Below are 12,209 nucleotides of genomic sequence, written 5' to 3'. Positions count from 1 at the left end.
ATAAATATAAGATGGTCACTAATATAGAGGCACTGGAGAAGGTACAAAAAAGATTTACAAGGATGATGCTAACATTTTCTATGTTTCTAACTGCGAGGTTATACCCATCAGGAAAGATTGAACGGGCTAGGGCTCTTTTCTCTAGAAAAAGAAGGCTGAGGGGGTGACCCAATAGAGGTCTTTAAGATTATGAAAGGATTATGAAAGAGAAGATGTTTCCACTTGTGGGGGAGACCAGAATTAGGGGCCATAAATATAAGATAGTCACTAATAAATCTGATAGGGAATTCAGGAAAAACTTCTTTACCCAGAGAGTGGTTAGAATGTGGAACATGAGATGAGATTTAAGGAGGAATTAAATACTTACATAAGAAAAAAATAAAACTTGTGTGAAAGATTGGGGCAATGCAATTAGAATAGATTTCTCACATCTGGAGCTGGCACTGGTACTGGCACCGTGGGGCGAATGGCCTCCATCTATCATGAATTTTCTATAATGAGCAGGTCACATTCACATGACAGGCTGTATAATTAACCAAGAGCATTTGCTGAACCAGGTGAATCAAGAATGTACACTTAACCTTAACCAACAATGTACACTTTATCTTAACCAAGAATGTACACTTAACCAACAATGTACACTTTATCTTAACCAAGAATGTACACTTAACTAACAATGTACACTTAACCTTAACCAAGAATGTACACTTAACCAACAATGTACACTTAATCTTAACCAAGAATGCACTCTCAACCAAGAATGTACACTTAACCAGTAGTATACACTTAACCAGCAGTATATGCATAATATGGAGTGTCCCCTGAACTAGTTGTATACATTTAACCAGCAGTATATGCTTCATGTGGAGTGTCCCCTGAACCAGTTGTATACATTTAACCAGCAGTATATGCTTCATGTGGAGTGTCCCCTGAACCAGTTGTACACATTTAACCAGCAGTATATGCTTCATGTGGAGTGTCCCCTGAACCAGTTGTACACATTTAACCAGCGGTATATGCTTCATGTGGAGTGTCCCCTGAACCCGTTGTACACATTTAACCAGCAGTAGTATGCATGTATTTCTGTTTGCTGCCTCCTGGGCGCTGGTTCTCACGTTGTTGACTTGCTGTTTTTGTACGAGAGGGAAGAAGCCTCAGGGTGACATTCAACAAAGAGCAGTAAGCACTGGGGTGCTGTTTCTGACACTCTCATCCAGTGCAAGGAATGGCTGTTACTGTTGCAACTTTGATGACAAATTAACCAGTGTTGTAATTGCTCCCCGACAGATCGGCTCCTGTGTCTACCTGAAGAGATTACTCGAGAAGAACTGCTGGGTGGTGCAGACGTTCGGCATGGCCTGTACCATCATGGAGTACGACCTGCGTGAGTAGATAACTGTTTGATCCATCACTCTGAAAAGTTAGAAATAAGGAGATTCCCAGTGTAGGGATGCAGGAAGAACCCCTCCACTGCCTCTGATTTGTCACACTGCTTGTCCAACATCCAGTATTGGATGATCAGAAATTTCCTTCAATTAAATATTGGGAAGACCTAAGTCATTGTCTTCGGTCCCTGCCACAAATTCCGTTCCCTAGCTACTGACTCCATCCCTCTCCCTGGCCACTGCCTGAAGCTGAACCAGACCGTTCGCAACCTCAGAGTCCTATTTGACCCTGAGCTGAGCTTCCAACCCCATATCCTCTCCATCACCTAGATCGCCTACTTCCACCTCCGTAACATTGTCCGTCTCTGCCCCTGCCTTAGCTCATCTGTTGAAACCCTTGTCCATGCCTTTGTTACCTCCAGACTCAACTATTCCAATGCTCTTCTGGCTGGCCTTCCACCTTGCACCCTCCGTAAACTTGAACTCATCCAAAACTCTGCTGCCCGTATCCTAACTTGCACCAAGTCCCGTTCACCCATCACCCCTGTGCTCGTTGACCTACATTGGCTTCCAGTCTGGCAATGCCTTCATTTTAAAATTCTCATTCTTGTTTTCAAATCCCTCCATGGCCTTGCCCCTCCCTATCTGTGTAACCTCCTCCAACCCTACAACCCTCCGGGAACTCTGCGCTCCTCCAATTCTGGCCTCTTGCGTACTCCCGATTTTAATTGCTCCACCATTGGCGGCCGTGCCTTCAGCTTCCTAGGTCCTAAGCTCTGGAATTCCCTCCTTAACCTCTCCACCTCTCTCTCCTCCTTTAAGATGCTCCTTAAAACCTACCTCTTTGACCAAGCTTTTGGTCACCTGTCCTAATATCTCCTTATGTGGCTTGGTGTCAAATTTTCTTTGATAATTGCTCCTGGAGGCCCCAGGTTCCACCCTTAGTCTGTACTGAGTTAGCTAACAGGAGAGATTGTAGAATTGGCCTCAGCATCCCTTGGGCTGAGGAAAATGAGCCAAGTTTCTTGCTCTTGATCGCTATCCAGAGACCTCCACTGGAAAGTCCAGGCACGTGGACATCAGGGGAGGGCAGGATTGGATTAACTGTGATGCCTTCACAGTCAAATAGGGTGGCAAGATTCACTGTGGGGTACAGGAGGGCATCTGGGATCTGTGGAACTGTAGCCCAACAAGAGTTGAGGCCTTCAGGAGAGGAGAGAAGTAAAATAAAGTAATTGAATGTATTAAATTGACCTGGGAAGTCATTAATTTTTGTCAATTCAATCATGGGTCACAGTGATTGGATAATATCCATCATGATAGACAGACACCTCACCAGTCCTTGTTGGATCCAAGACAGCAAGATATTTATAGAGCATATAGCACCTTTTGGAGATTTAAACTACACAAATGATGGGAAAACTATGAATCGGTTGCTTGGCTTTGCCCTATGTCTTTGTTTCTGTTTGATCCCTGGACTTACACACATTATCGAGATATTAGGTGGGTAAAGGCATAAGGTGGGCAAGTGACTTGGGGATCAGTCGAAAAGGGTGCAGACTTGTTGGGCCTATTGGCTGGTTCTAAAATGTCCCGGGTTCCTCGGTTTGGTAAATAGTTGGCTACAAATGCCTTCAACCTCCCCGACCTAGGGAGGGGAAAATAAAATCACCCCAGGACCGTGCTCCTGATCACTATCCAGTGATTCCTGCTAGAAAGTGTAAGTGTGTGATGCCCACCTTGTTAAATAGCCTGCCAGCTCACACTGTCGAGGCGCACTCATGGAAAAATGGCCAACTGACAAGGCATTGGAAGGTGGGCGGTGCCCATTGAACCTAGGGTTTCCAACTCTGGTTCGACACATCCCAGAAGGTGTCATCACCTCCCGCCTCCAACCGCCCCACCCCCCACACTCCTGCCATTGGTCGCCCAACACGTCCATCCTTGCAGAGCCCCGCCCCATACTCCTACCATTGGTCGCCCAACATGTCCATCCTCGCAGAGCCCCGCCCCATACTCCTACCATTGGTCGCCCAACATGTCCATCCTCGCGGAGCACTGCCTTTCCATGGCCAATTGGAAAGCGAATAGACTTTTCATTATCTGATTGGATGATTCTTGACTGTCGGTCAAACAGCCTTTTTTTCCCCATGTCCAATATTTTTATAACTGGTAAACACAATTTTTTCATGCCCCTACGATTTTTCCCCTGGGTTTGCTTGCAGCAGATTCCTGGAGATTAGTCTTTGCAACCCCAGTTGAACCACACCCAGCACAAGGGAGCCCCTTCAGGTGAGGAGGGTAGAAAACTGGCAGGAAGAAAACGTAATTAAAACGCTGCTGGCCAGCACTCAACTGTTGCGCTCAGATTCCTAATAAAGTTTTACCAAGTTTCCGTCTGTGTTTTCAGCAAATACTGACCACCTGCATGAAAGCTGCGAGGTCCCGAATAAGCAGGCAGGCATTATGTGGGACAGCACCTGCTTCCTCTTCCTGATAGCCCAGAGGAGAGTCTTTCTGAGTTACTACTTCCTGTATGTAGTGGCTGATCTGAAGGCTTCAAAACTGCTGGCAGCAAGGTAAGAATGGGTCCTTCGAGCTGAAAACCCATTAACATTGATTCTAGCTAATCCATTTCATCATGGCATCCTGCATGCGCTTTCGCACTGTGGGAATCTCACTGTTCAGCTCCCACAGTGGTGCAGTTGGTGAACTTGCTCTCGAGTGTGCTGTTAAGCCACACAGATTAGGAGCATCCCAGTTTCAATTCCTGCTCTGTGCTGAGTTAGGTGGTCTTAGTTGGGGTGGCAGCTAGTGTTCTACAATTGGTCTCAGTGCCCCTGCTGAGGGGTGGGGGGTTAATCATCCAGGGTTGGATCTCCTGAGCAGCTTCGTGTAGCGTTTGCTAGAAAGTCCATGAGTGTTTATATTGGGTGAGGTGAGGAATGGACTCAACTACTCTTTGAATACTGCCATGAGATCTTAAACATCCACACAAACACACAATTTAATGTTTAAGTAGAAGGCCGGCAACTCCGACAGTGCAGCGCTCCCTCAGTACTGACCCTCCGACAGTGCAGCGCTCCCTCAGTACTGCACTGGAGTGTCAGCCTGGATTATGTACTCAAGTCCTGGGTTGGGCTTGAACCCACGACCTGCTGACTCAAGGCAAACTACGCCAAATGGGGTTTAATTAGACATTAAACTTTCTGTCCCGGTGGATTCTTTAGGATTACATGACACAATTCGATGAAGATCAGGAAACTCTCCCAATGTCCTCGTCAGCATTCCTCCCTAAACCAGCAACATCAAAAACAGAATAATGGTTATTCATAGAATCATAGAAAGTTACGGCACAGAAGGAGGCCATTCAGCCCATCATGCCCATGCCGGCCGAAAAAGAGTTATCCAGCTTAATCCCACTTTCCAGCACTTGGTCCGTAGCCCTGTAGGTTACGGCACTTCAGGTGCACATCCAAGTACTTTTTAAATGAGTTGAGGGTTTCTGCCTCTACCACCCTTTCAGGCAGTGAGTTCCAGACCCCCACCACCCTCTGGGTGAAAATATTTCTCCTCAGCTCCCCTCGAAACCTTCCATCAATTACTTTAAATCTATGCCCCCTGGTCACTGACCCCTCTGCTAAGGAAATAGGTCCTCTCTATCCACTCTATCTAGTCCCGTCATAATTGTATACACCTCAATTAAATCTCCCCTCAGCCTCCTTTGTTCCAAAGAAAACAACCCCAGCCTATCCAATCTTTTCTCGTAGCTAAAATTCTCCAGCCCTGGCAACATCCTCATAAATCTCCTCTGTATCGTCTCTAATGCAATCACATCTTTTCTGTAATGTGGTGACCAGAACTGTACGCAGTACTCAAGCTGTGGCCTAACCAATGTTTTATACAGTTCTAGCATAACTTCCCTGCTCTTATATTCTATGCCTCGGCTAATAAAGGAAAGTATCCCATATGCCTTTTTAACCACCTTATCTACCTGTCCTGCTACCTTCAGGGATCTGTGGACATGCACTCCAAGGTCCCTTTGTTCCTCTACACCTCTCAGTATCCTCCCATTTATTGTGTATTCCCTTGCCTTGTTTGCCCTCCCCAAATGCATTACCTCACAATTCTCTGGATTAAATTCCATTTGCCACTTTTCTGCCCACCTGATCAGTCCATTGATATCTTCCTGCAGTCTACAGCTTTCCTCCTCACTATCAACCACACGGCCAATTTTTGTATCATCTGCAAACTTCTTGATCAAACCCCCCACATTCAAGTCCAAATCATTGCTATATACCACAAAAAGCAAGGATGCAAGTACTGAACCCTGTGAAACCCCACTGGAAACAGCCTTCCAGTCACAAAAACACCCGTCAACCATTACCCTTTGCTTCCTGCCACTGACCCAATTTTGGACACAACTAGCCACTTTCCCTTGAATCCCATAAGCTTTTACTTTTTTGACTAGTCTGCCATGTGGGACCTTGTCAAAAGCCTTGCTAAAATCCATGTACACTATATCAAATGCGATACCCTCCTAAACCCTCCTTGTTACCATCTCAAAAAATTCAATCAAGTTAGTCAAACACTACTGTCCTTGATTAACCCGTGCTTTCTAAATGACGATTTATGATGTCTCTCAGAATCGATTCCAATAATTTGCCCACCACCGAGGGCCTGACTGGCCTATAATTACTCAGTCTATCTCTTTCTCCCTTTTCAAACAATGGTACAACGTTAGCAGTCTTCCAATCCTCCGGCAGCATGCCTGTGGCCAGGGAGGGTCAGAAAATGATGCTCAGAGCCTCCATCAGTTCCTCCCTTGCTTCTCTTAACAGCCTGGGATACATTTCATCCGGGCCTGGCGATTTATCTACTTTCAAAGATGCTAATCCCCTTAATACTTCCTCTCTCACGATGTTTATCCCATCCAATATTTCACACTCCTCTTCCTTAACTACAATCTCTGCATCATCCCCTCTTTTTTGTGAAGACAGATGCAAAGTATTCATTAAGAACCATACCCACATCTTCCGCCTCCACACATAGGTTACCTTTTTGGTCTCTAATAGGCCCTACACTTATCCTCTTACTCTTTAAATATTTATAAAACATTTTTGGGTTTTCTTTAATTTTACTTGCCAGTATTTTTTCATGCCCTCTTTGCTTTCCTAATTTCTCTTTTAATTTCACCCCTGCACTTTCTATGCTCCTCTAGGCTTTCTGTAGTATTGAGCTCTTGGTGTCTGACATAAGCTTCCCTCTTTTGCCTTATCTTACCCTGTATGCTCCTTGTCATCCGGGGGGCTCTAGATTTGTCAGTCCCACCCTTATTCTTTGTGGGAACATGTTTACTCTGAACCCCTTGAATCTCCCCCTTGAACGCCTCCCACTGCTCTGACACTGATTTACCTTCAAGTAACTGTTTCCAGTCCACTTTTGCTAAATCACTTCTCAGCTTAGTAAAATTGGGCTTTCCCCAATTGTGAACTTTTACTCCTGTTCTATCTTTGTCCTTTTCCACAACTATGCTAAATCTAACTGAATTATGATCACTACTACCAAAATACTCTCCCACTGATGCTCCTTCCACCTGCCCAACTTCATTCCCTAAAACTAAATCCAGAACTGCCCCCTCTCTTGTTGGGCTTGCTATGTACTGGCTAAAAAAGTTCTCCTGTATGCAATTTAAGAATCCTGCGCCCTCTATACCTTTTACACTGTTTGTATCCCAGTTAATATTAGGGTAGTTGAAATCCCCTACTATTACTGTCGTATTGTTTTTGCACTTCTCAGAAATTTGCCTACATATTTGCTCTTCTATCTCCCTCTGACTGTTTGGGGGTCTATAGTACACTCCCAGCAGTGGGACTGCCCTTTTTTGTTCTCATCATTCGTCTCATCATTGTTTGTGGGATCTTCCTGTGCACAATAAAAATGTCATGTTTCCCCCAATAAGAACAGATCAAATAAAGCCCTGAGAGATATGATTGGGTGATATATAAATGTGAAGCACTGAGAAAAGTGATGATAAAATCATAGAATCTTACAGCGCAGAAGGAGGCCATTTGGCCCATCATGCCTATGCCGGCTTTTTGAAAGAGCTGTCCAATTTAGTCCTATATCCCAATTTTTTCTCCATCATCCTGCACATTATTTTTCTTCAAGTACGTGTCTAATTACCTTTTGAAAGTTCCTATGGAATCTGCTTCCACCACCCTTTCAGGTAGTGCGTTCCGGATCTTAACAACCCTCTGTGTGATAAAATTTCTTTTGCCAGTTATCTTAACTCAATCACCTCTTGTTACTGACCCACTTTCCAGAGGAAACAGTTTCTCCCTATTTGTTCTATCAAAACCCCTCATTATTTTGAATACCTCTATAAGGTCTCTCCTTAACCTTCTCTGCTCTAAGGAGAACAACCCCAGCTTCTCCAATCTCTCCACATAACTGAAGTCCCTTATCCCTGGTATCATCCTGGCAAACCTCCTCTGTACCCTTTCCAAGGCCTTGACATCCTTCCTAAAGTAAGGTGCCCAGAATTGTACACAATACTCCAGCTGAGGCCTAACCAGTGATTTGTAAAGGTTTAGTATGGCTTCCTTGTTTTTGTATTCAATGCCCCTATTTACAAAGCCAAGTATCCCATACACTTTCTTAACCGCCTTATCAACTTGCCCTGTCACCTTCAAAGATTTGTGAATATGCACCCCAGGTCCCTCTGCTCTTGCACCCCCTCAAAATAGCACCATTTAGATTATACTGCCCCTCCATGTTGTTCCTCCCAAAATGCATCACTTCACACTTATCCACATTAAATTGCATCTGCCATGTTTCTGCCCATTTCCCCAGTCTGTCTATGTCCTCCTGAAGTCTCCTACAATCCTCCTCACTACTTACTACGTTGCCAAGTTTTGTATCAACTGGAAACTTCAAAACTGTACTCCCTATACACAAGTCCAGATCATTTATTTATAACAAGAAAAGCAATGGTCGTAATACCGACCCCTGGGGGACCCCACTGCATATTTCTCTCCAGTCAGAAAAACATCTGTTCACCACTACTCTCTGCCTCCTGTCCCTTAGCCAATTACGTACCCAAGTTACCACCGTCCCTTTAACACCATCTGCTTCTATTTTCTGAATAAGTCTGTTATGTGGCACTTTATCAAATGCCTTTTGGAAGTCCATATATACAACATCTACTGCATTACTCTCATCAACCCTCTCCGTTACTTCATTAAAGAACTCAATCAGGTTAGTCAGACACGATTTGCCTTTAACAAATCCATGCTGGCTGTCCCTTATTAACCCATGCTTCTCCAAGTGAGAATTAATTTTGTCCTTGACAATGGGCTCTAGTAATTTTTCCACCAATGACGTTAGGCTGATTGGCAGGTTAGTTACTAGTTTTATCCCTCTCCCCTTTTTTGAACAGGGGTGTAACATTTGCAATCCTTCAGTCCTCTGGCACCACTCCCATATCCAAGGAGGATTGAAAGATTGCGGTCAGAGCTTCTGCTATCTCCACCCTTGCTTCCCTCAGCAACCTATGATGCCTCCCATCTGGACCAGGTGGCTTGTTAACTTTGAGTGATACCAACCTATTTAGCACCTCCTTTCTATCTATTTTTATCCTATCCAATATCTCTACTACCTTCTCCTCTATAATGAAATTAACTTCATCCTCTTTTTTTGTGAAGACAGATGCAAAGTCCTCATTCAGTACCTCAGTCATGCCCTCTGCCTCCACAAGATTTCCTTTTTTGTCCCTAATCGGCCCCACTATTCCTTTAACTATCCTTTTTTTTATGTTTATAAAAGTTTTTTGGGTTCCTTTTTATGTTACCAGTTAATCTTTTCTCATACGCTGTCTTTACCCTTCTTATATCCCTCTTCAATATCTCCCTGCACTCTCTGTATTCTGCCTGGTTTTCTACAGTATTCTGTACCTAACGTTTGTTATAAACCTCCTTTTTCTGTTTTATTTTAACCTCTATTTCCTTTGTCATCCAGGGAGCTCTATCTTTGGATGCCCTTTCTTTCCTCTGCATGGGAATATGCTTGGTCTGTACCTGAACTATCTCTGCCTTGAAGGCCTGCCATTGCTCATTTACTGTTTTCCTGGCCAATCTTTGTTTTCAGCCCACCAGTAATAGATCCCTTCTCAAATCATTGAAATTGACTCTCTTCCAGTTGGGTATTTTCACCTTTTGATTTTTTTTATCCCTTTCCATAACTACTTTAAACCTAATTAGATTATGATCACTATTACCCAGATGTTCTCCCACTGAAACATACTCCACTAGCCCTACTTCATTCCCAGGACAAAGCAGCCCGCTTGATTGGCACCCCATCCACCACCCTAAACATTCACTCCCTTCACCACCGGTGCACAGTGGCTGCAGTGTGTGCCATCCACAGGATGCACTGCAGCAACTCACCAAGGCTTCTTCGACAGCACCTCCCACGACCTCTACCACCTAGAAGGACAAGGGCAGCAGGCACATGGGAACAACACCACCTGCACGTTCCCCTCCAAGTCACACACCATCCCGACTTGGAAATATATCGCCGTTCCTTCATTGTCGCTGGGTCAAAATCCTGGAACTCCCTTCCTAACAGCACTGTGGGAGAACCGTCACCACACGGACTGCAGCGGTTCAAGAAGGCGGCTCACCACCACCTTCTCAAGGGCAATTAGGGATGGGCAATAAATGCCGGCCTTACTAGCAATGCCCACATCCCATGAACATTTTTTTTAAAAATCCTTCCTCATTGGTCTAGAAACATACTGATTTTTTAAAAAGTCCGCCTGTACACATTTTAGGAATTCTTCACCTTTACACTTTTTTCCCCAGTCTATATTCGGGTAATTGAAGTCCCCTACTATTACTGGTCTATTATTTATGCATTTCACTGATCAGGTGATCTATAAATGTGAAGCGCTGAGATGTGATCAGGTGATCTATAAATATGATTCTTTTGTTTGCACAGAGGAGCTGAGTTATTTGAAGCTAAAATTAAGAAGGGAGTCACGGCGAGACTGGAGAAAGAGAGGCTATCCATGGAGATGCTGAAGAAACAGTAAGTTTAATATTTCCAATGTAGGCTGTACTCACACCAAGGGGAAATGGTCAATGCACCTAAAATTCTACAGTTCCGTACTCCTAAAGATTCAACCCAAATTTCCCTACAGAGCAAGTTCCCAATGTTACTAATGATTCCCCACAGAATTATTTACCAATGATAACCATGCTGTCAGGCAAAGCTACCCAGTAGACGCTATACTGATGGAATGAAGCCAAACAGGAGGATAGGCCCTTGGGCTTATTTCCTGCACATCCTGCCCAGTACCATTAAGAGTCATCTGGGGGGAAGATACCTGGGAACTTGTAGAAATAAACAGGTACCTGGGAGTGTGCAGAGAATGTCATGTACCTGGGAGTGTGCAGACAATGTCATGTACCTGGGAGTGTGCAGACAATGTCATGTACCTGGGAGTGTTCAGACAATGTCATGTACCTGGGAGTGTTCAGACAATGTCATGTACCTGGGAGTGTGCAGACAATGTCATGTACCTGGGAGTGTGCAGACAATGTCATGTACCTGGGAGTGTGCAGACAATGTTCATGTACCTGGGAGTGTGCAGACAATGTTCATGTACCTGGGAGTGTGCAGACAATGTTCATGTACCTGGGAGTGTGCAGACAATGTTCATGTACCTGGGAGTGTGCAGACAATGTTCATGTACCTGGGAGTGTGCAGACAATGTTCATGTACCTGGGAGTGTGCAGACAATGTTCATGTATCTGGGAGTGTGCAGACAATGCTCATGTATCTGGGAGTGTGTGCAGACTGTGGGGTACGTGGGGGTGTGTTATACTCATTTTTTTCTGATAGTAACACAGTTTGCGGAGCTGATGGTTTGATGAACAGTTTGTTGGTTCCCGTTCTGCTCGTACTTGTAGAAATGAGAAGGCTGAGGCGTGACCTAATAGACGTCTTTCAAATTCTGAATGAGTTTGATAGGGTAGACATTGAGAAGATTTTTCCACTTGTGGTGGAGACCAATATTAGGGGCAATAAATATAAGATAGTCTCTAATAAATCCAATAGGCAATTCAGGAGAAACTTCTTCACTCAAATAGTGGTAAGAATGTGGAACTCGCTACCATAAAGAGTAGTTGAGGCAAATAGCATAGATGCATTTAAGGGGAAGCTGGAGGGAGAAAGGAATAGAAAGAGATGCTGATAGGGTTTGATGAAGAGGGGTGGGAGGAAACTTGGGTGGAGCATAAACGCCAGCATAGACCAGTTGGGCTGAATGGCCTGTTTCTGTGCTGTAGATTCTATGACATTCTATGTAAAAGAGTTGCTCTGATTCTAAGTGCTGCTTTGCCCTCACTTATTGACTGGGGTATCTGTGCAGTTTCAATTTTATTGCTGCAGCTACAGTGAGATGGGAGATGGCCCCTGTATATAACTTGGAGATCAGGAGCTCAGACTGAAGTGACCTCTGGCAGGGGAGAGTTACTCACAGATTAGCATACTCCACCCTACAAAAAAGGAGAGGGAATTTTTTCCTATTTTCTCTGAATTTTTTTTTCTTTTTGTTTTCCCCCTCAACATAAGGATGGAACGGATCAGGGCTAAACAGGAGAAATACAAACGATCAGAAACACCCGTGCCACGCACAATCAATCAGTTAAAACCAGAGAATCAGGGAGAGCATTCAGGTATGTTTTGTTTCTTATGAAGAGTATTTCAAGGCAAGCAGTCGACTGTCAGTGGTTACAGATGGTACCAGCTCCTCCCCTC

General features: G+C 44.4%; 1 protein-coding gene across 3 annotated transcripts in view; it reads left to right on the top strand.

Moving 5' to 3' along the window:
* The window catches only part of si:dkey-11f4.7 (piezo-type mechanosensitive ion channel component 2), a 156,381-nt gene that overhangs the window by 64,652 nt on the left and 79,520 nt on the right, over positions 1 to 12,209 (top strand). For all 3 annotated transcript variants that reach the window (XM_068000710.1, XM_068000709.1, XM_068000708.1), the window contains exons 25-28: positions 1,288 to 1,384; positions 3,796 to 3,964; positions 10,386 to 10,475; positions 12,024 to 12,127. In XM_068000710.1, coding sequence (XP_067856811.1) covers positions 1,288 to 1,384; positions 3,796 to 3,964; positions 10,386 to 10,475; positions 12,024 to 12,127 — 460 coding nt within the window. The remainder of the gene's footprint in view (positions 1 to 1,287; positions 1,385 to 3,795; positions 3,965 to 10,385; positions 10,476 to 12,023; positions 12,128 to 12,209) is intronic.

This window comes from Heptranchias perlo, chromosome 19, assembly GCF_035084215.1.
Source record: "Heptranchias perlo isolate sHepPer1 chromosome 19, sHepPer1.hap1, whole genome shotgun sequence".
NCBI lineage: Eukaryota > Metazoa > Chordata > Chondrichthyes > Hexanchiformes > Hexanchidae > Heptranchias > Heptranchias perlo.
This window is presented reverse-complemented; position numbering and strand designations above follow the sequence as displayed.